General features: G+C 42.4%; 2 protein-coding genes across 3 annotated transcripts in view; one reads left to right on the top strand and one right to left on the bottom strand.

Annotated features, from left to right (window-relative positions):
- SPOPL (speckle type BTB/POZ protein like) overlaps window positions 1-13,648 on the top strand; it is a 62,510-nt gene extending 48,862 nt beyond the window's left edge. The window contains exon 11 of one of the 2 annotated variants that reach the window (XM_054069450.1): window positions 13,330-13,648. In XM_054069450.1, the coding sequence (XP_053925425.1) occupies window positions 13,330-13,411 (82 nt within the window). In that variant the 3' untranslated portion in view covers window positions 13,412-13,648. The remainder of the gene's footprint in view (window positions 1-13,329) is intronic. The other variant, XM_054069449.1, reaches the window with a different exon arrangement.
- NXPH2 (neurexophilin 2) overlaps window positions 6,051-24,980 on the bottom strand; it is a 41,696-nt gene continuing 22,766 nt past the window's right edge. The window contains exon 2 of the mRNA XM_054069454.1: window positions 6,051-10,045. Coding sequence (XP_053925429.1) covers window positions 9,302-10,045 — 744 coding nt within the window. The 3' untranslated portion in view covers window positions 6,051-9,301. The remainder of the gene's footprint in view (window positions 10,046-24,980) is intronic.

Genomic DNA, 24,980 nt, shown 5'->3' with positions numbered 1-24,980 from the left:
ATGAATGCTCTTTGTCACTTCAAAGAGCACTGAAAGTTTAAGAGTGGAGGCAGGTGGATGACATATAATTAGAAAGGAGGGTACAGCATTAGTGCCATTGTCGAAGTATAAATTGTTCCTAAAAGATAACGCTGATATTATTCACTGTGGAATATATGTGAATCCAGTGAGAGGAGTTTGAAAACCACCAGCGGTGAAGCTTGGCAGAGCGAAAGGAGCACTTGAGCTGAAGAACAGATAATACCCAATAGAGCAGAACTGCGGTACCAGCTGCTGAGAGGGTAATTCAGTGCTCATAATGATTTTCAACTTCACTCCAAAACTATCACTTTGGAAGTATCCCTCATCTAAAGTACAAAGTTTCCCCAGACCATCAGAATAGAATCTCTCCACATCCCGAGCATGTGAAATTAATGACTGAATATTATGCTGAGAGCCATTTAATTAAAAACACTTTCATTAATAATGCAGTTGGAGAGTGTATGTGTGTTATGTAATTAAAGATAGAACATCAGTAAATGATACTATGCAAAACCAATTCAAAAAATTCAAATGAGTCGGTGTAACATAAGGAACTTAATTCAAGTGGGAATAAAAGTCAATGTGAAATAAGCTCAGAGTTTTTCATGGAAGCTGCAATTAATCCGCTTCTGGCAACACAATTCAATACTCATATTTTAAATAAGGGGCCCTGCTTATTTTAAAGATAACGGGTGTGGTGAATCAAAACATATTTCATGCTCCACTCCTTTTGCCAAATGAAGTATCCATCCCTTAATGCCGTGACACACCGATGAGCTTGGCTGACCTGTTGGGTCGGCACTGCTTTGCACACTATTCATCTGCAGTGCCTTTTTTACTTTGAGCGATCAGGCAGTGACGAAACACGGTGGGTCTGGTATTTATGGTATATTTACTTTAAAACCAGGAGGATGAAGTGGAAGAGAGGGTGTTCCCCCAGGACAGAGCCGTCGCCCTGCATGGCATTGCTTCCAGGAAGCTCGGGTGAGCAATCATCTGGTTTTACTGGAGTACTTTGGCTAATCCAAATCTTCAGTGATTGAAGTCGGAAATGCTGCAGTTAAATATATCTGACAGGAGAAGTGGATTGGAATTAAGTGGTCTTTAGTGCTATATAATAAATAGGCTTGCTTATCTTCAATATGGCAACTTCAAATGTTTTTAATCCTTTGGTTTACCTGCTCAGAAATCTGTGTTAAATATTCTGTACTGGGATGCTGGGTTGGCAGTGCAGGTCTGCTCAGCACCGTCCACCACCGCGGCGTGTGCTTCAGATGCTCCTTCAAAGAAAAGGTGGTGAGAGAGTCTTAAGTACTATTGGCTTACAACAGACTGAAGGCTCCTCGCTGACCAGTTCTCATACTAAGCTGAAATGCACGTGCTCACCTTCAAGAGTATCAGTTTGACCCACTTTGAAAACATGAACTGATTTTTTTCAACATGTTTTTTTTCCTTTCCAGAACAGACAAGAAGGGAATAATATGGATTGTTAGGCCAGTAACCACAACAGGGGCTGCTGCTGTTGCCGTGTCCCTGGGGCAATGCCCAGACCGTGACCCCCAGAGCTGGCCCTGGTGCAGGATGCTGGGACCCAGTGATGGGAGCTGTGCTGCCTCCTGCTCTGCTCCACCGCCCGCTCCCTGCGCCCATGGGAATCGGTGCATGCTATGGGGAGCAGCAGCCGTCTCCCAAGGACGTTGTGTCTGGGGTGGAGAGCCCAAAATCCTCTTCCCTGCGAGGAGATGCCTTTGGCGTTGTCTAGAAGAGCTCGGGCTGAGTTACGTTTCATCAGGGGCTTTTGAAATGGGGATGGAAGGGGGTGCAATTACTGCCCATCCATCTCAAAACCTCATAACTGGGATATCTGTTCAGACCCAGCTTTTAGGGCTGCTTAGATGTTTATCACTTTAATCACAGGGATGAAAAATGGGTTGTAGCAATACAGGAAACCCAGAATCATAGAATCATTGGGGTTGGAAAAGACCTCCACGGTCATCAAGTCCAACCGTCAGCCCAACGCCACCATGCCTACTAAGCGGTGTCCCAAAGTGCCATGTCTACATGGTTTTTGGACACCTCCAAGGATGGTGACTCCACCACTGCCCTGGGCAGCCCGTTCCAGAGCTTAACCACTCTTTCAGTAAAGAAATTTTTCCTGCTGTGATGTTGCTGAGTCCCAGCTGGGAGGAGGTGAGGGGTTCTGCTGTCTGACCTGCGGACTGCGGAAGATTATTGAGGTGTGTATCACAGGGAGACCTATGGAATCTGGGCACCTGAAACGTGCCCTTACCAGGCTTCTGCACCCGCAGCCCTCTGTGGCTCTGTGCTAGTGAGCACAGTGGATCTACTTCATTGCCTCTGTTTGGGGACTGGCAGCGTCACTGCTGTCTCTAGATATCTAGAACAAAAGACCTCAGATCATGTTTCCTGGGAAGTTACGCTGGCTGTAACAGATGATACAAACTTGACCAATACTAGATCTAAGCAAACACCTCGGCTGATAAGTTGAGATACTTTTTTTGACCATTTCTTAACTTTGGGGCTTATTCAAATAACCTCACAGTCCCATATTTCATTATTCTTTCTTGCCAATTTGGAACCAATTATAATGTATCACCTTTCAGGAGGATCACCGGCTTATTTGGAGCTGTTAAGATAAGGTAGCCAAAGCTTAATTGACTGCGTAATGATGAAAGAGCCATGCACTGTCTGGGAATAAGGCAAGGCAATAGAGAAACTGGGATTTGCATCTGAGGTGGTTAAAATGTAGAGCTGCCAAGGGCAGATGTGCAGAATGATTGAAGCGTGAGATGATAGTCTGGGATCAGGCTGGTAATAAAACTCTTGTTTCCTGACAACAGTTAAAGTGAGGGGACAAGCTGCTTCTTGTTTGATGTAAAGTAGAATCAGTTTTGTGACTTCAGCTAAGTCTCCTCTAAGTAACTTCATTTTCTGAGAGTTAACTGCGTGTTTTTCAGGTAGTGTTTCTCTCTAGCAGGGATAACGTGGGCCACCGGCACGCAGGTATGGAGAAAGGCCATTGCTTGTTCTTATTCCTGTAGTAACTAAAGCCATCTTCAAGCTGGTGGAGTGCCGTGTCAAAAAGGTGAAAAAGACCACTCCTGCAGGGAAGGGACAGACAGGACAGGTGACCCCAAACTGACCGACAAGAGTATTCCATCCGGTATACATCATACTCAGTGTAAAACAGAGATCACGAGGATCTCAGTCTCTTCATCCTCTATGGCTGCTGCTGAGTGAGGATCTCATCTGTCTGTTTGCCCCCGATCCTGGAGCCATGTGTTCCTGACTCCAGTTCCCGGGTGTAGCCTCCCTCCTGCCTCTCCCTTTGCCCGCCCTGTTGCATCTGTGCTGACATACAGACATCGAGGGGTGGGATGCAATTCCATATTGCAATATATATACTCCAATTGCAATATATGCAATTCCATATATTTGTATGTATTTTATTAATTTTCATTATTATTATTTTATTAAAGCTTTTTTTCATTTGGTTTCCAACCCAAAAGTCTTTGCCCCCTCAGGGTGGAGGGGGAAGGGAATTGGGAGTCTAACTGCTCGGTTTTAGCTGCAGGAATTGGCTGAGCAGAGCCTGAACTGTGACAAAGCCGAGTGAGATGTTCGAGGCGGATTGTGCAGTTGTTCCTCTGGCTGTGTCCCAGTGTCCTGTGCCCTGCTCTGGTCCTGCCTGCTGCCTAGGGACAAGATAAAGGGGTTGTGGTCCCACTGCCTGCCAGCCCCATGCTTCCCACACTGCTGCTTTCCACTGCTTTCCGTGTAGTTGAGCCTTTTGACTCGGGCAGAGAAATGCTTGTCATCTCTGAGCACTTGATGCAATTCAGCTTCCTTTGTCTGGACTAGGAATTGCGGATATGCATTTTACGTAAGATAAAGTAAATACAGCAAAAAGTTCCTAAACTGGCAGATATTTTCTCTGTTCTGACTTGAGTATAAAAACAAGAGCACAGCCTAAGAAATTCTGTCTGAGCTGCCTGGCCATTTCATTACTGTTGAATAGGAAGGTGCTGATATTTCTTTTGGGGTTTTTGTTTGGGTCCTAGAACTTTTTCTTCCCTGAGTAAACGGTTTTCCTATGAACCTAATTGCTTTTTAATTGGGCTGCAGCTGGTGCTGCATTTATGCTGAGTTGGAGACTGAATTACATCTCTGGAAAAGCATTTTTTTGTGTGTTATTTTTTTTTTCTGCCTTCAAAATCTAGTCTAGATTTGAGGTTCTTGCTTGAGAGTACCAACAGCTGGAGGCTTGCTTCTGACCGAAAACCCACAGGTGTTTGGGGCTGGAGAGCTGTGCAACGCGGTTGGTGGCAGCAGTCTTGGCAGGGAGATGCTGTGCCGTGCTGCCAGCAGTGTCCAACAAACTCCCTTGGGTTTCCTTCCCTTCTGCTTGCACACCTGAACAGGTTTTGCAGACTCGTGCTCAATGACCTTCCAAGTGAGGTGTGCTTGGACTCAAGTTGGGATATTTCATGACAATTCAGCTCTGCTGCTGAAAACCAGTCCCTTGGACCCCTCAGTTGTGGAGCTCTGCTGCGTAGGCATGAGGGAGCTGTGTGCTGGCACGTGGCTTAGCTTCTCTTCACCGACTCCAGGGAACTGAATCCATCAGGAACATGATATAAACTTGGGATTTTTGGTTTTGTGAACCTGTGGAGTGGGTTACACTAACCCCCAGGTGTTTGTCTAATGCAGTATGGTCAATATCCTCTAAGTACAGTATGGTGCTAGTGACAAATGTCACTATTTGCTAGTTGGACAACAAAGAAGAGATGCCTGTAAGAGGCCTTCACAAGAGACGGAAGGCAATGGTTAAGTCTAGTTTTTCAAATGAGACACCCTACAGCTAAAAATCTACTTGATTGATGTGTATTTCATTGAGCTACTTAGTAGATGCAACTTGTTATTGTCTTTTCAGCAGTGCATATTTGAATAGGGACAGTGGTAATGACAAGTCATTATTATACTATAAATAAAACATTATCCAGATTGTGCTGGTCAACAGAGCATAAAACAAATAGCAAATTCTACTGTCCTTGAATTGCAATTGAAAAAATCAGGATGCTGATTTGCAGTGAGCACCTTTGCCCGGTTGCTATGAGAGTTTTTCCAGATGCATCAGGATTATTCAGGGTTTTGCTCTTCTAGGACAGCCTACTCCCTAAAAATTAAAATGCAGCAGCTCTGGGGAGCTCACAGCAAACAACGCACAGCTTTTTGCTTTTCTCTATCTTGCTCGCCACTGTAGTACAGCCTGGCTGCTCCATGTAAAAGCTTGGGAATTGGCACGCGGGGAGCCCCAAGTCCCAGTGCAATATCGCTGGCACTGCGGTGATTGAGAGGGCGAGGAGCTTGCAGCAGGATCCGACCACCAGCTAGGGTTGCAAGGAGATGAAAAGGCTGGGGAATCAAAGGATGAAATTCTCCAGGGGAAAAGAAAAAGAAAAACCAAACAAAGTTACTTCCCTGTTCAAGTTTAAATGATTAAAACAGAAAATACTGAACGCGCGTGGTTCCCAGAGCATGGTACGATGAGTGGGCTAAGGACAAAAAGCTGATGTGTTTTGTGGCTTAACCTTACAGTGGGATTTTTTAATATGTATATCCATACATACAGTTTAATATACATAAATATGTATTTGCATTGATATAACTGCACACAAAATGATACGGTTGGGATTTGGATTAAAGTATGTATATTAATATCTTTTAGATTAAGTTGCTGCAGTCGGAAGTTATCATTGCCCACTTGGGACACTTTAAAAAAAAAAAGATATTTAATCCTCCAAATTTTTATTTTAAAATCCTTTGAATAACAGTTGTAAGAGGAGCAATGATTGACATTTGAAACTTGGCTGAAACGGTCACCTATTACATAGGAAAATGTATATTTTTTTTAAATATAGCCTGTTCTGTGTGAAATTAAATCAGATTTAGTTCTGTTTACACGGGCAGTGTGAAATTGGACCTAGTGAAGTTCTGTCACTTCCTTTGGTTCACTGGATTATATTTTGCTTGCCTTGCTAGGTGTAAAGAATTCCTTCTTAATCTGAGTTTGAATGCAATAAGGTTGTAAGTGCTTTTCTACAGCGACTTTCTCAAAATTTATCTAAAAAAAAACCTGTAATGCTTTTAAACTGACTTTTATTGTGATCGAGAAAGCGTGATGGTGGTTTCTCTGGCATGATGGGGTTTGATACTGAGGCTCCCTCCCACTGGGCTGCCGCCTTGTGCTGGCGTCTGACGGGAGAAGAGTGGTGCAAACGTCACCCATCGCGCCAACATCAAAGCATCGTAAAGCTGGTCAGACGCTGCAGATGTGGGTTAGCTTCTCCCTGGGAAAACACTCAGACTACATTAAAGCAAATGCGAAGTCTCCGAAGGCAGACTCTACTGGGCGTGGAGAGAGCAGAGTGGGTTTGATGATGGTCATTCCTATCTCATGAGGAGGTTTGGGGCAGGAAAGCTCCTTGGGGGCTTACAGGTGAGATGGCAGCTCCTCCCTATGCTCTGCTGAATGACGGGTGGTGGCAGCGGGTTCCAGTGTTGCCAGAAAGTCCTTGTCAGCACTCTTCTTCTGCTGTTGTGGGCTTTGCTTCTCTGCCGCTCCCTGTACGCAGTGCCGCTCCAATGGCGCGGGACCATCCTGGGCCTTGCTTGAAGAGCCTGAGGGTTGTTTTACGTCAAAAACTGCTGGTAAGGTGCATGTCTTCTTGTTTAAGAAGCTGAGATGTTAAAGCTGTTAAAATACACGTCTCTTTATCCGTAGTAGCATTTCCCTGTGATTCCCCACGTGGCCCAGGGCACTCCAGATGTTTCCAGAGCCCTGTTTGGTCTTCCTGAGGTCTGGAACCCTCAACCCAGGATGTAGCTGTGAAATATGTGATATCTGCACAGGGTGAGAATCCAGCTCTGATTTCAATGAGAATCATAGAATGGTTTGGGTTGGAAGTGACCTTAAAGCCCGTCCAGTTCCTTTACTTTAAACGTAACTTTCACAATTATTAAACACTTTGTGGTTGTCTTCATCAAAACGTGCACTTCATGTCTCAAATATCATGAAATGCTACTGAACCTCATCAGCCTCAGCTTGTAGCACAATTCACTGCAATATATGCTTGAATATCTCCGGGAAAACAAATTCCAGCTGTGGAAAAATGTTCAGTGATGTGTTGCTGTGTCTTAGTTTTACTTTGTGTCATCACATATACAACATTTGAAAAAAAAAAAGAAAATCAAATATGCCACAAGCAAGTGCCAGATTTAGCAAACTCTCTTTATTTACATACAAATACATGTACACATATATTCTGTATATGTACATATATTTAAGTGTATATACATAGATGATTTCCACATACTCTACAATAAATAGCATGTAGGGTTTTCTTTTAATTACCTACAGTGCTGAGTAAAAATACATGGCAATAAAATCATGGCTTACAGCTAAGTTGCAAAAGCACCAACCACTGAATTCATAGCAATAAATCCAAGCTTATATACAGCCTGACCGAGGATACGCTATACAGAATACAAAGTAGACCATCTTGTAGGAATTGACAGTAATAGACAAGCTAAAAAACATCATTTAGACCAGGAGAGACTCTATGAAATAAGGTGAAGGAAAACATTTAGATTATTGATCAAACTAAACCACACATTTAAATTTGTCATCTAAAACAAATTAGCCAGTTACTTGTAGTGTATTTTTAACAGAGTGGGGTTGTTTGTATGAGACTTTACCAAGGAAATCAGAATTAATCTCATGAGTGCGTCTTTCTGAGCTGTCATCGTCATTTGTCTGGGTGCACACCGCTTCCACAGATTACTTTAAAGGGATTTAATTTAAGCTGTATGTGACTCCTTGGAGGACCTTGCATGTAAGTTTGATTGCAGGGCAATAAAAAGCACTTTCTCAGCCAGCTTCTTCCGTGAGACCTGTGACATCAAACTGTCACAGAGGACTATGATAGCAAATCAGCAGCAGTGGCAAAATCGACACCCAACAAAAGCAGAGGGGACTGATTCTTGAATCTGCGTCATTGGAGCTATTGACTGTGGTTGGAGCAACATCTGTCCTACCGGAGCAAAACTACAGCTGGGCTTTCCTTTCTTACAACTAAGGATGGTGGGGTGATGCTCTGCTCTGCGAGGGGAAAGTCTGGCTGAATATTTTTATATTGATAGCAATTGTTTGACATCTGCTTTATTAGGTGGACATACAGATTCTGTTATCTGCTTTATTTGTCATTGCTTATATTTTGAGTTAAGGTGTGCAGTGCGGTAGTAAGGAAGACAACTGGGTGGCCTTAAACAGAATGCTTGTGTTGTTCAGGTATTGTCCTTACGCTGTGATGTGTTTTCCTTGCTATAGCGCAGTGGTAAGCGGGTTAGATAGCTGCTTCTGTTAAGTGGAAGCCAGCCCCTGTTCTCTTCAGACTTAAACAGTTTGAGATTATCTTTTTCCAAGGTACATATATTCTCTATCACTGTAAAACTAGTACTGATGCATGTGTAAACAGTTGAGGAGAATCAAAACCAGTGGTGACCATGGAAGGGAGAATGTACAACAAACCTGCACACCTGGTGCGTCTAATAAAACTAAATCTCACTGATGTCTAATTACATCATTGCATATCCATGGGTTAGAAGTCTGAGGGAAGAACAACTCACTCTTTGTTTCGATGAATAAGTATGACTACTACAACTCAGAAATGTTGATTCCTTCCCTTTTTTTTTTTTGTCCTAGAAATAGCACTTCCTCTTAGTCTTTGGACTTGGTTCCTTCAGACGGGTCAACATTATTTATGCACTTTGTGGGAGAGTTATTTATTTGCATTTTGTATTTTAAGCAGCTGTGTGTCTGCTTCATCAGTTGTTCTTTATATTGTCATCTTCTAAAGTTCTCAATGAGAAAGAGTCCTGCGAAGTGCTGTCCAATTCAAGTAAAAGGCAACCTCTTGGCCATGAAGGCCAGTTTAAAAAAACTGATTTTCAAAGTTGATGTTCATTACTGACATAATTTTGATTGATTTTTTGTTATGTGTCTTGCCTAAAATGCAATGGTCTCAAATGGAAGTGTTTGTTACATAAATAGTTTGATTAGTTACGATACAGCACAAACACAGCTACAGTTTTTAAACACTCTTTAACCTGATAGGAAAACATATTCTTCTCCAAAAGGTTAATGGAAATGTTTACTTTTATGACTGATGCTGTATCTCTACAGTCACCCGTGATTGTATCAGCCGGAGGACAAGTACGGAGTCTCACTATGGTAATTATAATCAGGACAGACCTTTTGCACCAGTTTGTAATCTACGCTGTAAAAAGCAATGTAAATGCAGATGACTTTAAATGGTTTGGAACACAACCAGGAGACATGGCTTTGAGTCTGCTCTTGATAGCAGATCTTTGAAGGGTCAAAATTGCACAAGGCAGTTTTTTTAGCGCGATCTGTTTTTTCGTACTCAATTCGGCAGTTGAAGGACTTTGATTCCTTGGTCTCCAGTGTCGACTGTGGAGATGACTCAAACTCTACCACCTTGGATGGTGGTACCAGACTTACAGAAACATTTCCCAGACCTGTGGAGTTATGTCGGAAATAAACACTGAAGGTCCCATTGCCGTGATCGACGATTTTCCCTGTGATCAGGAGGTTCAGCTTAACAGTTTTGATGTTGGAGTGGAAGTCGCCCCATCCAAACATCTTCTTGAATTTCCCAGTTTTTACTATTGGTCTGCGTTTAGTTCGTGCGAGAGATTCCTGAACTTCCGTGATGTTGGACAACCAATCCCAAAAGTTTTCTATGCTGTCTGAGTAGGACACCTGGCCGTGTTTCAGTACTGGAGATGGCTTAACAAACAGGCGTAAAGGATTGATGATCCGGGAATGGACCACGTTATCGACCAATGTCTCTGCAGCATCCTTGTCTTCCCAGTCCAGCACGTCTGTGGCTTGTACGACTTGATTAGCGTCACAAAACACCTGTTTCAAAACAGAAAGGAAGAATTGTCTAAAGTGTGAAACAAACCTGCCAAGTTACAAAAAGCTCAATGGGAGCCAAATGGATACATCTCTGGACAGGCTGAGGACCGGGGACAGATGCCCTTTTCTCATAGATTTCTTGTATAAAAAAAAAAAACATGTCTAAGGCTGCTAGAAAACATGAACATCCAAGTAGCACCTCTGCTGAAAGATGAAGTGAAATAGAAAAGCAGAATTTTCCATTTCCCTTAATTTTTTTTCTCCATTTCCCTTCATTTTTTTTCTCCATTTAACCTGCGAGCCTCTCTTATGTAGCTGCTTCTGGTGTTACAACTGTGCATTAAAATGCTTACTATAATTTGTCTTTTCTGGTGTTGCCTTTTCCATTTTTCCAAACTGAGCATGCCCATCCATACTTTTAATTTGAAACAAACCATGAAACTAACCCTATTTCTGGTGTGTTGGTTTCAGGCTCTAGGATGCCTGCATTTGACAAGAGCCAACCTTCAACAAGTGCTGAGCAATCCCAGCCCCAGAGCACATCTCACTCATTCAGAAACGTGACTAGGCCAAGCTAGGGCTAATGCAGAATTGTTTGCAATTAAACAGCAAATAACTACTTCTGGTAGTGACAGACTGGTGTTAAGAGTTCAGAGTCATGCATGCAGATTTAATGTAGAAACGCGTTGTCCTTGCTGTACACTGTGAGAGAGAAGTCCTATTGAAAAGTCAGATCTTGAGCATAGGATCAAGAAGTCGGAAGCAGGATTCTTGTAGGAATTATCATCTTTTTCTTTTTAGGCCCTTTAAAGCTTGAATATAAGTTTTGGAGAATGTGTCTCCATGGTTTGTTCTCTTCAGGATTGTCTTACACTATCATCCTAATGTACAAAGAAAACCTTCTCAGCTGCAACTATTCTTACAAAATATGTGAACAGAAAGAAAAAGTACTTAAAAGGGAAAGAAGGAAGAACAGTGTTGTACTGTCCTCATCCCCAAACTGCTGCTGCCTCCTCCTCCTGGCAAAATGCCCCTCTTACTTCACCAACCGTCTTGCAGTACCAGGATCAGGATGGTGGGCTCCCACTACTCCTACCACACAGGATGGGGTTTTCATTATCCAGTAGGGAACCACAGCAAGATTCTGGGGTGGAAGTTTGCCTAAAGCAGTCAAAACACTGAGTGCTGATGCTGAAGTCACATGGTGGGATTTCATGCTGCCTGTTTCATTCAGGAAACTGCAAGAATGGCTTTGCTTTTCCCTCTGCGACTAATCCCAAAGGGGTCTTCTATGTATTTAGTTTCTAGCTGTATTCAGTTTCTATCATACTCAATTGTTTGTTTTATAGTCTTCAACTTTTCATTTCACCCTCTGGCAAAGATCAGAAACTTCAAAGCCCTTCATCTTTGCTGGGGCCAGTTCTTTAGCAAGAGTCTCTAAACCAAACCCACTTGCCACGTGTTCCTCCTGATCATCTCTAACGCAGTAAATTAAGACTGAATATTGAAAGGAAGCCATCATGGCAACGTTCACAACTTTAACACTGAAAGGCAGCTATCACTACTGCTAAATAAATGACAGAGTGGTTTGGGTCAGAAGGGATGTTGAACGTCATCCAGTTTCAACCCCCTGACATGGCCAGTGACACCTCCCACTGGCTCAGGCTGCTCAAAGCCCATCCAACCTGACCTTGAACGCCTCCAGGGATGGGACATCCACAACTTCTCTAGACATCCTGTTCCAATGCCTTGCCACCCTCACAGTAAAAAAATTCTTCCAAAAAGCTAACCTAAATTTCTCCTCTTTCAGCTTAATCTATGGCTGAATCAAACTGTAGTGGTCAGGGGTGTCTCTGCAGAAATGTATTATTTTCTTCTTCAAATTAGAAAGGGGGAGAAAAAAGGAGACAACAATGATCACTCTTAGCCAGAGACCTCATATGTCAACTTTCTGCTTCTCTGCTACTTTCTTTTATGGCTGAGTATGAACTCAAGAAAATAGAAGATTCTAATGGAAACAGTGACAGATGCTTATCTGCACCAGCACAAATAGTGCTGTCATAATGATGCTGGGGGAAGCATTGTTTCCAGTGTGATGGAAAGCTCCTGGTGAAGGAATGTCATGTTTATACATGGTTCTTCAGCCACTTCTAAACCTACTCGCGAGCTCAAAATCAGCCAGGTGATGCTGAGAACAGGTGGCCATCCCCACTGCCAAAGACATTCTCCTGCCGTGAAGAAGTGACTCTGCTCAGATGAAACAAGAACTGCTGCGCACGTTCACCCGCCCTTCACCCCAAAACTGACCTGAGGCCTTTAGAAGCACAAAAAAAAAAAAAAGAAGAGTTTTTTTCTGTTGTACTTCTAGATGCCAGCTAGGATGAGGGGGCTGGCAGTGCCGAAAGCCCAGAAATTTTCTCTGTGTCTGCTCAGCTCAGTGACCTCCTACTTAAATACCTAATGGCCACTCAAAACCATGGGCACCCAACAGCTGGTACTGCTGTTAGCAACTGAGCCAGAGGGAACTGCAGTTGGAAATTTTACGGAGAAATACAGAGAAACAAAGCTGCCTTGTTCACAGGAGGCTTTAACTTTGCTCGCGTCCGCACCCAGCTCTGACTGTCCTCAGGCAAGGGCACAGGAACACACACAATTGTCCTTCTGGGCTACTTTTTCTTTTGCAATGTTTATTGAAATCCGTACAATGGCTCTTTGGCTTTTCTCCCCTCTCCTTTTATGAAGAGATCTAGAGGGCACTGAGCCATGTGTTACTGGTAATACTCAATGTATGTCTCTTCAGGGGGCTCTCACTCCAAATGAGATGGCAGAGCATTGCTTTCTGAACTGCTTTTTTTCCAGAAGGCTCTGATATAAAAAGAAGAAAAATGTCTAAGGTTCAGGACAGCTGAAGGGTGGGAGACATCAATGCATGCTAAATCCAGGTGGGTTTGTCACATCAATAAGGTACTGGGGCAGGATTATTTCAAAACCACGATGGTGGAATTGCAGAGTTGTATCATGCTAAACTACTACTTCTAATTATCTACGTGCTATACTGAATAAGGTGTACTCATAAGATAATGGAATTTGTCCCCGGAGCCACAGTGACATGGACTATTTCATGTGGCAATTAAGCTTTCATCATATGGCAACACAAAATCGTTAATATTTTGACTCATGACAATGTAATATTCCTGTTTAAGGCCTAGGTAGTAACCAGTAGCCACTGTTGGAAGTTGTACCTTAATGTGAGTAATTTTGTCCTATTTCTTTCTTTGAAATAGTTTGCAGACTGCAGGATTCTCCAATCGCACACAGCCCCAATTCTTGAATCTGCTTCATCCTACTGCTGTCCTGTTTCACTGATTTCATTATAGGAATGAGATCCAGAGGCAGACAAAGTTGTCGGCTCGGTCGGTCGCAGGAACGGGGACTCTGCAGGCTCTCGGTAGTGCATCTGTTGTGACTTGCAAATGTTGGGTAAGAAGGTAACAAAGAACCGCCTGGCTCTGCTCAGTGCCCAGTGCATAAGCAGGAATGAGGACACACTGTTCGGAAATGTGAATAATATTTGTGCTTTTTAAATGTAAAACCTTTGTGTGTGTGCAGATATTTTTTTTCCATTTCTGAATAAACCTTTCTGCAATACAAGAGAACCCAACTCTAACACATCATTTTCCTCGATACATTGCAAAGGCCCTTTGCTTGCTGACAGCTTTTTGCTGCTAGCAAGGATGGGCCAATGCTCTTTGTTCAGCTGTTTATTCACGTTGGTTGGCAATTTCCAGGAAATAAAAAAAGTCTGTATTAAAAGAATGCAGCACATGCTGGAAAAAATTACTTCCTCAGCATCTTCCCATTTCACTGTAGTGGTTCTTTATAGTGGAAAATATTGCCAGTAGGGTATTTGAAAAATACTAGCTTAGGGAAGTCACTGTATACATTTAAATAGATGGCTATTGCTGTAGTTCTCCTCTGCTGCACCTGCATTTTCCCATTCCCTCCAAACCATCAATTTTCGAACAGAAGAAATCACCTTATCTTTTTTCCGTATTACAGAGGCTGTAAAATGTCACCCAGTTACCCAAAAAATTTCCATTAGACTGTAGATATTTGCCAGTAAGGGACATAATCTCGGACCCACTGAGATGTACAGAATCTGCAATGTGCTTTGTGGTTTCCCTTTGCTACGTTAACCACGAGAACAGCTCCAACCGAAGTATGATGGGGTTTATATTTATATATATAGTAGTTTTAAACTTCAAACCATTGGTTCTTCCCCTCTGCTCTTCTGAAAGATTGTGATTGCTCTTCAAAACAGTTCTCTTCCCTGAATGATCCCGACTATGGTAGAGCAGCACAGGGTTAAATAATGTTCCCTGAGAACTGTTTTTGAGAAACGAGCCAGTGTTGATGAGAAAGCAGTATCAGGAAAGGCTATATTTTCTCTATTTGCCCAAATTAATTTGGAACTCGCTCCCATGCCTTTCTCTGTGGGCAAGGCACTAAATAAAAGCAGGTGTACCCATGCAAGAATTAATCGTTTTGATGCTTTGGGAATTTTATCCAGGTTATTAATCAATCACCAACAATCATTTCTATAGCTTCACCCCTGCCAGGAATCATTTAAAAACTCTCAGCAATTAGCAGAAATAAATAGATCTGGTGGGATAAACAGCTCTGAAGCACCATTTGGCTGCTCACTGGTACTGCTGGGAGCTTTTTATCCCACCAATGGAGAGGAAGGGGTGGTAAGAGGGAGTTGGTACTCGGTAACCTCCTTCTGCCCCCAATTTCACCAGTGAAAAAACCCACACTGGGGGAGGCTTCCAGGGGTCTCCCTGAGCTCTGCTACTTCCATCCCTCGGGCTGTCTTGTGGGTCTATATTTGTGTCACCACCGCAGCAGCACAGGATACTTCTCTGGTTTCCTTGTATGAATTTCAGTGTCTTCCAAGCCATGTGCTGCAAAGATAACGTGGCATCATCGAGCACAAAAACACCCTCACTTTGAGGCAGGGGGAAAAAGAAATAGCTCTGCTTTGTCTGTTTGAAAATTCAATGATTTCAACACATTTATCAAATTTTAAATAATTTATGTCTTGACAGGCCTTATCAATTTTGCAAAGCACACACATTAACCAGATACAATGATCTCATATTAGCTTTTTCAGCATCTTACACCGGAGACCAGAAAGATTAATAAAAACTCAGCATGTCATCAATTAAATGGAAAAACATAAAACATAAAATTGTGTTCCATTATAGCTTTTTTTTTTTTTTTTTGCAAGAAAATGATGACGGGTTCTAATAATTCATCACAACAAGCTGAGCTTGAACTTTACTGATTATTAAATATGTTTTTCCCAAAGGCAGAGGCTGTGATGGGTTTTATGGCAGCAGATGTGATTGCTGTCAGGAATGCTTCAAGGAATTCAGGAATTAAGCAACATCTTCTTTTAGCGGATTTCTATAAAAGAGCCAAGTTTGTTCTTGTCTCATCACAGCCTTAGTTTTCAGGATGTTATAAGCCCTCGCGCTTTCACAAGTGTAAGGTAGATTAATTTTAATTTACCACCACAGCTTTTGATAGGAATGAAAGCTGTGAATAAACAAGGTGGGTTACCACGCAGAAAAATCATTAAGGATGCATAGATCTTCAGCAGCCCAGACACATGCTCAGGTTTCTGCTTGGAAATTTGGATCCTTTCTCCCAAAAATTCTGCTGGGAAGCTTTTGGATTTCCCTTGAGAAAATAAAGTCATTCAGGCCAGCCTGCCCCAAGAAACAAGTCGTTGCTTTGCACGGAATAAAAAAATCTTTCATTTCCAGACAGGTTCTGAAATTGGCACTGATTCTTCCTCCTCCTGACTTTGTAATCAGGTGCAGCTCCCCGCCAACCAACCCCTGTGCCAACAGGAATTCGGCAGCGAGTGGAAGTGGAATGTGTACTCCGCCTTGTAAGCAACATGTAACATCCTGCCACCGTTTGAAGTTTGTGCTTTTTCTCAGAAAGGGTATTTTAAATTAGATAAGTATAGAGGAGTTGATATAAGCTACTTAGGAGAAATTGGCTCTGTAAGTTAAACCATGTACGTGAATATTTGAGAGCCTGACAGCAGGCTGAGTGGCTCATACTAGGAAAATAACAATAGAGCTCCAAAGAAACACAACTAACTGCTGTATTTTATTTCAGCTGGGAGGAAAGTGCAAAAATGACTTGAAATGTTTGAGATGAAGGGGCTGCTAAAGCATGACCATGTATCTGGCTGCTTGCTTTACTTCCTGAGCTGAATTTTTCTGCTGTGGTTATGATGCAGGTGATGAGGGGCCCCAAGGTGGCTCGGGGTGACTGACCATCCCTACCCACTCACAGCCAGCCCAGGGGCTGCGAGCTGCTCCCCAGGTCCTGGGGATGCAAACTACCTGCACGGCAGCCTGGTCTGACCCACGAGGAGCCTGAGAGCTGTCAGCATTGAACAGAGTTTGAGAAACCTCATCTAGTGAAAGGAGTCCCAGTGCACAGCAGGTGGGGAGGAGCTGGATGGTCTTTAAGGTCTCTTCCAACCCAAACCATTCTATGATTCTATGATCATCCTCCAAGCAAGTCGGTGGGAAGGAAGAATGTACAGAGAGGTACTTGTGTCAGAACTAAAAAAACCCCAAATAAATTATGAAAGACATCTCAGATGGAGGTTTAAGAGTGGGATCTCCGTGTCCTGTGTGGCTCTGGAAACAGGGCTTGCTGTTTGCAGCATGGAAGAGAGGAGAGGTGCGAGCAGCATGCTGGCAAAAGTGGTACCCAAATAACCCATCAGCTTGATTAACTGAGCAACCTGTTTCGCTATGCAGTTGGGAAAAGCCAAGTAAACGAAGAGGCGTCACAGAAATTGCTTTTACCACTTACCCACACTAATGGGGGTGCTGGGATGTGAATATGCAGAAGAGAGGCTGAACCTTGTAACTGAGGAAGCCTTTGCTCTCCTGGTACCTGAAACACTTTTCTAGGCTTGTACAAGTTCTCTCTGACTAAACCGTAAATAAACTCCAGCTACTTTTTGTGACTGTCCTTCTCTCTCTGTCAGGCGATAACAAACTTTTTGAAATACCCTGGTGCAAAGATAAAATTCAGTCAGAAATTCAGAGTTCACCTGCTTGATTTCTGTCTCATTTTTAAAATGGACCAAAAAGAAGGATTGTGGGGTTCACTGTACTAATTTCAGCAAAGACTGAACTGCGGAGCAGGGGGTGAATTGCCAGGAGTGCTGAACTGTAGCTGGATGGCAGCAGAGTACCCAGACATCTCACAGTCCCTCAGACATGTTAAGGGGGTTGCAATTTGGAAAAAAATTCAAGGCTAATGCAGCTATTGCTACTTACTTTCACTTGGGAAAAGTGGACAGAAATCTCCTGTTCAATGGCTAATATAATTGGATTGCTTTAACAATTCTCTCCTGTCTCCCGTAGTTAAAACTAAAATGACAAGCTGCTTCAGCAGGAAAGAAAAAAGCCTTCATGATGGAACCTTGCAGCCCATTAAATTTTCTCCCTGTATATGAATCCTACAAAGAAATTCCCCCCTTGCAGAGGGATGCTGTACTAGCATCCCTGATAACAGAAGGGGAGCCCATCATTGCTGCACTGCGTCCTGTTCTCGGTGACTGGTGATGAGGCTTCCTCCAAAGCCACTGATCTCCAGCACTGCTGGGAAAGTGTTGGAGCAGCGTAATAGGAAACTGACTGAAAGAAAATGAAGAGCGACAGAATAAACTATCTATCAATATATTAATTTTGAATATTAATACTTCCTGACATATTGTTGTCTGAAAACTCATTAATACTGCTAAACACAAGTACACGCTTACATACCTCAAAAAGACACAACAATAAGGGCAAGCCTGAAGCTTCCTCTCCCTTTTTAGCCTTTTGCCTTTCAGGAGTTTCAGACTGTCACAGAAGGTAAGTAGGAAAACGTAAATTGGAAACATGAAAGCCAAAGTGCAACTCAGCACTATTTTTCCATCCTATACTATGGCAAGTTCCTTCTCCGTTCTCCCGGCAGGTGTGCGGGAAGCTAATGAAGCGCGGTTCACTGTGCACCGCTGAAAGGGGCTTTGCCATTTTTCCTCAAAAGATCTGAGCGAGAAAGAGCTCTACCTACATCTGTACATACCTAACGGCTAGGGAAGGGAACAGGTAAAAATCTTTAATGAGAATATGAGATGATAACATTCCAATAACCCAAAGACAAAAATAGAAATCTAACCAGAAGGGGTACGTTGGGAGAAATTCCAATTCAGGCTATGATTTCATTGCATATTTTAAAACAAAGCAGATACTTCAAACTCAGTATTATACTTTACAGAAGAAAAAAACTCTTTGAAATTCTCCTGGTTTTGTGAGAAAGGGGAATAGTGTTTTACTAAAACAACACTTCAGTAAAGAAACAAAACTGTGAGGAAGAAGAAGCAGAAGAGTGAAAATTAAAAATAAAGCCTGCAAGGATTTCCTTTTTCAAAAATATATTTATGGAAAGTATGTGCCGTCTTTCCCACAGCCCTGATGAGTAGTTTTAGGTTATCTGAAGCGTCCCCTCCAGCCAAAACTGGACAAATTGCTTATAGCACAGACAGCTTTTAAATGATATCCATGCATTGAACTGATCCACCTTTCTGCCGAAAGAATATGTGTTCTGAGAAATCCTTCTTACCAAAAACGTGCAAATTCTACTCTTGAAGACTTCACCTCTTTCTATTTGTCTGCTTCCCCCACCTCGATTCTAAAATAGAGACTTCTGAGGTAGAAAACAGGCATCGCATTTGTATGTTTATAGAGGAATGACTCTTATAATTTGGTTTGATATTACTAAGTAGTTTTTCTCTTTGCTTTATATGAGACATCCAGCTATTTTTAGAGGGTGGAGAGGTAACATAAATGTAAACCATTCTGTGAGTGATCTGAAAAAAAGGCTCGTACAAAAATATCTAACTCAGATACAACAGATGTAGAAAACTTAGATAATAAAGAAATATATTAAATGTTCAAGAAGAATTTTTGGTTCATGACGGGGTAGAGAAGGAAAGATGTGTAGAAGTGGTGCTTAGGGACATGGTTTAGTGGTGGACTTAGCAGTGTTAGGTTTATGGTTGGACTTGCTGATCTTAAAGGTCTTTTCCAACCTAAACAATTCTATGATTCTATGAAATGCTGTCACTGACTGGGACTGGGAACCACTTCACTGGCTGCAGCATCTTGAACTGTGTTAGAGACGGACCGTCCTTCAGCAAACAAAACAAAAAGGTCATTGAGTCTATGAGATACTAATGGAATAATCTAGCTTAGGTGGGACTTCTGATGGACTCCTGAATATAGACAGCTAAAAGCTGAAACTCTCACTTCAAAAATCAATGTGCATTTATTTCAAGAGTTGTTTCAAACACTGGTAACTGGATGAAACCTGAGCTGATTGTGTGGGTGCCCGCTCAGTGACAGCCTGCGTCTTCCAGCAGCCTGAGCGCATGTCAAGACTATGGTGTGGGAGATGTTTCTTTTGGTGCCTCCACTTGTCTGCTCCTGCCTCTACACAACCCTCTCCCTAGACCTGGGCATGACCACAGTGCCTCATGCAAAACAGACTGAGGTACTTGTATATCTTTAAGAAGAAAACACAATTCATGCTCTGACAACATATAAAAAGGAACTGATTTTCAGGTGCTTTTTGAGTCACTGTGTACGCCTGCTTGAAACCCAGCTGCACTCTTGCAATCTATTTTGCACTAAGCTACATTGGTGCAATGGACATCATTGGGACTGAGATTGTGCTTTTAGGATGAAGATCTGGTCTGCAGTTATTTTTAGAAAGCATTCCTATTCACTCAGAATGCTTGTGAGATGTCCCAAACGTTTTCAATCTCCACTGAAGTCACCACGCCACTTGCAGACGCTGCTGAGCAGCTCACACGACCGAAACCTGAACAAGCCTCCTCTCACCGCAGACTGGAACGGGAACACTCAACTCCTTTGCCAAGACAGCACCTGCTGACCATCCATCTGTTGAACTTCACAGTTAATAATTTTCCCTCCTGCTTATTTCCTTAATGCCTGGGAGATTTCGCTTTACATTTGCTCAGATCAGTTCATTAAAATACTAATTTCAAACTGTAATTATCTGTTGGTGAGCACTGCCGGTTGAACCAGCGGTAGGACTGATATGCTCTTAGCTGCAGAAGAGTTCACAGATGCTCAAGTCCCTTGAAGCTCCTAGCAGGAGTCACTGTGGCACTCAGATAGAGGCGGGCTTGCAAGGATTTTTTTGGGGGGGAAATGTTTTAAGAACCAGTTAACCATTAACATGATTTGATGTGGTCGGGAAAACAGAAAACTGCTCTATCTGTTAGAAATGAACCCGATTTTACTGAAGCTGTCAGCAAGGTTTTGTATGCCTTGTAAATTTTAAATTAAAAATTAATTAAGGAACAGCCCTTAATCTCATTGTCGGAGTTGATTCACATTTGGATGCGAAGTCTGAGACCCTGAGTGACCTCCCTCTGTACTAAGTACAATGCAGCAAAGGCTGATTTTCTATCTCACTACTCACGTGCCATTATTCAATTTTTTTACTGCATTATGAGGAAGAGAGTTTTAATAATCAGGCCAGATTAAATGAATAAAACGATGCTTCTGACAAGTCCAAAACAGAGGGAAGCTGTGCCTTTCCAGCAGATTTCAAACTCTGTATTATTACAACACGTAAGAGATGATTAACAAAGAAAAATATTACAGTTATCTACCGCCTTTGAGAGTCTAACTAATGAACCTCTAACAGCTGCTGTTGAAAAATCAGTAACACCATCACTATCAATTTCAAGACAAAGCACAGCTGACAGATGTTTGAAGTGATAAATCAGGCTGCACAAGGATTAAAATAACAAGCCCCAAATGGCCTTTAAAAGACAAAGGTGCTGCAGCAAAGTATTTTCAGCCACTTGGATACTGTCAAAAGTTAGATGCCGATACAATTATCTTGCAAAACAGTAATGACCAAAGTAGTATGTTATGAAAAATCTAACAATGGCAATACTTGAGCCAAGTTTTTGAAAAGAACAGGTTTTATAGTCATTTATGCGTTTAATGGCAGAACTGAGAACGCTGCGCCACCCTGAATATGACTTCTGGGAATGAATGATGAAAAGTATGCATCGGGCTGAAGCATAAAATGTAACTGAATTGCATTCTTGTACATTTTAATTAATCCTATTTTAAAGCAAGAAGTTACACATTTTAATAGGCAATGAGCACCATTATTTAAATAAGGCATAAGATTTTTGTGTTGCTTCACTGCAGGCTGCATTTCCTAACAACCTGTCACCGATGTGATAAAGAGCCCATTTCTGGAAGATGCCGTGTGCTTGCAAACTCTGCTGCCTTTAATGGGAGACGACTGTAGTGAGGGGAGAGCAACCTGAAACAAATTCCAAGTTTCTGAAATTTATCTCAGCTTTCACTGCTAAGTGCATCTTGTCAGAGCGTGCGTAACTCTCGGTCGGGTTAGGGAGGAACTGCTCAGTTTCAGGAATAAAAAGAGGCAGATATTTTCCTGGTACCACTCCTGGCTCAGGCAGGGTCCTGCTAAAGAACCTCTTCGCTGGGGGTATTCACTGACTCCTTGCAATTCTTCCAGAATCTTCCTGCTGTTTCATAGAATCACCGAACGGCTTGGGTTGGACAGGACCTTAATGCCCATCCAATTCCAAATCCCCTGCCATGGGCAGGAACACCCTCTCCGGGTCAGCTTGCTCAAAGCCTCATCCAACTTGGCCTTGAACACTTCCAGGTATGGGACACCCATGACTTTTCTGGGCAACCTGTTCCAGTGCCTCATCACCCTCATAGTAAAAAAATTCTTCCTAAGATGTCATCTAAATCTCCCCTCTTTCAGCTTAAATCTGTTCCCCCTTTTCCTATCTCTGCACTCCCTGATAATAAGCCTCTCCCCATCTGTCCTGCAGGCTTCCTCTAAGTACTGGAAGGTCGCTATAAGGTCTCCTTCTCTTCTGCAGGCTGAACAACCCCAACTCTCTCCGCCTGTCCTCCTATGGGAGGTGCTCCAGCCCTCCGATCATCTTTGTGATCTTTGAAAAACACATGGGGATGTATCCAGGAGTCCATCAGCTGGGCAGGGAGGGGAGGAATGACCGGTAAACTCTAGTTCAAAGCCTTCTTCTAGGAAACACATTTGGTTGTTTTACATTAAACAGGATATTCCTTCCTGGAAATCCTACTTCCCACGTGCGCTTTTGTTAATGCCTCAAGAGCAGGACAGTCAAACCCAAGCTGCTGCAAACTGCGGGAGCTGCTTGGTCCGTTCTTGGCATGTCCCTGAGAAAAACATTTCTAAAAGCTTTGTGATAGAAACACATGGGAATTACAAAATCACACTTGATTGCTACCAATACAGAGGAGAAAGGTGACCTACTGCTGATACGCTACGTCTTGAGGCTGCCTGGGGAGAGAAGGGTGCTAACGCCGGGGCCAAGGCTGCTCCAAAAACATGTAGGGAGAGGTGAGAGTCACCTGTTGGGAAAAAACTCCTCCACGTATGCCTTTTCAATGAAGTGGAGGCCCTTTGGGAAAATCCTGGCTAGCACGGCGGTGAGCGCCCTCCTAGAACTGCACTGAACACCCATCCCTTGCTGCCTGGTACCGAGCAGCCCCTTATTGCTGCCTTCTCCCCACCAGCTCCACCAGGGACAACTCCATCCCATTAGTCTGAGATGAAGGCAGAGCTGAGGTTCTCTTTCCTCCCTGCCACGCAGCCGGGTGTGGAAGCCGGGGTTGGGCTGGGAGCTCTGTCTGCAGCCTGCCTGGGGAGCAGGGCATGCTGGCTCACAGCTCCTCTCCTCCCCGCACTCTGCGTGGAAGACCACGGCAGTTTTCTAAATTAAATTAAAATCTTTTCCCTTTTCAAACCACTTAGCATGAGGTAGCACATTGGGGCACTTGGAGATATTTTATTGCTGCCTACATACATGCATGCATGCTGCTTTCCTAAATGAATTACTCTTTTAAAGAAGAGAAAATCATTGACTGAAGCCGCCTTATTATTAAGTTTTAAGGTGAAACAATATTAGGCTTTGCTTAGCAGCAGCCAGCCACGCCTGCAGCCATTGTGTGCTACATAATGGTAGTGACTTCATAATTTAAGGTTCTTGGTTGAAACCCAGTTTTAATCCCTTTTAATTTATTCAGCCATCTTTTATGTTTCCAAGAAGAGGAAAACCAGAATTCCTTTCAGACTAAATTTGTTTGTGCTTTGAAGATTTGGGGAACAGCTTGAGATTAGTTGGTCAAATCTTTTCTAAATTAAAAGCTTTTCTAAAATAGAAACATTTTCCTTAAATTTTTTTAGCTATTTATTGATATAAAATCTTGGCTGTTTTGATTAATTTTCAAAACAGACAAACCAAACACAGTAAGTCCCACTCAAGACCAGTGCTAGTTACATGAAATGTTAATTCCAAAATGAAATGATGGATTTGAGACGCTTTAAAAATGACACGGTCCAAATTTGAAATCCAGTCACCACGTAAGTTTTAACAGGGCTTAACTAAAATTGGTTGGTCACCTGTCCTGATATAATAAATCCGTGACTTGGGTTCAGAAAAGGAGAAGAAATGAGTTTGAGATCTAGTTTGACTGGAAGAACGTCACAACATGTGCCCGGCTTGCTTCCTTTCAGTAATTTACCAAGATAATGAATATCTAAGCTCTTTGTATGTGCACTGTAGGAACAGAAACAGGACCTGAAGAAAGAAAGACTTACATCAGATGAAAATATTACAATTTAGCACAATAGGAGCTAATAAAAATCGCTGTCATTTGCATATAAAAATATAATTTCATACCTATTTGCTCCACATATTCTGTATCTGTATCAATCAAAAAGCAAATACATTCAACACCTCTTTACATCTTTCAGTCTTTCTTTTTCTGCAAATACTGCGCATATAACCCCAAGCATCAATTTGGTCTCATCCCACGATGCATTTGATGTTTTCAATTGGCATATAAAGAATAACATTTTCACGTTGTATAAAAGAACTGTACTAGCAGGGTGCTGGCAGTTGGTGAAACAAGCACTTAAGGCAGATACATCGCCCTAGAGAGGACTGCGGGTGGGGGAAATGGGACTCTACCACATCGCTTTTAAGGCACAGATGTCTAAAATGTATACTCTAGACAATGTACAATTCTTGAAACATGACAGTAGGAAGCGTTCTCTTCAGATGCACACTAAAGGTGTTTTAGAGGAAAGGCTGTATAAAAGCAGAACTTTAAAAAGTCTTCTCTATGTTAGCACACATAAAGTGAACTGGAATGCAAATATCAGGGAATACGTGTGCTAGAATAGCCAACTGGACCCCAAACCTTTGACTGCAAACCCTCAAAAGGCCTGTATGAGGTCAGTTTAGATAAGCATTCAATGAAAAGTCTCAACTCTGTTGACTTCTCTTCACCCACAGTGACATTCATTCCCCAAAAGTTTAGATAATTGTCTACATTATCCACATTCCTCTGCTAACAGCCCCTTCGGCTCTCTTCGCTGCTCCCGGACTTGACCATGCATGATAACAAAACAAAAGTGGTTCTTTTTGAACCTCAAAGTCAAATTTCTTTTGCGATTTTTCTTTTTCAGTTGACCATAGTCCTCCCTGGCAGATAAAGAATTTGCTTCCACAACAGTTTGCTAAGGTAAGGTTTACTCTGAAAATAGCCACTCCGCAGTAATCATTTCCCACTGCTTTTTAAAAAGCAGAATGAACCAGTACAGAAGAATCCATAATTGCCAATAAGACTTATAGGCCACTGCTTAATTCACTCACTGTCTGAAAAGGTTTGATATACAATAAGGTCTTCTTCATTAAATAGACAAATTC

The sequence above is a fragment of the Cuculus canorus genome, chromosome 6 (genome assembly GCF_017976375.1).
Source record: "Cuculus canorus isolate bCucCan1 chromosome 6, bCucCan1.pri, whole genome shotgun sequence".
Taxonomy (NCBI): domain Eukaryota; kingdom Metazoa; phylum Chordata; class Aves; order Cuculiformes; family Cuculidae; genus Cuculus; species Cuculus canorus.
This window is presented reverse-complemented; position numbering and strand designations above follow the sequence as displayed.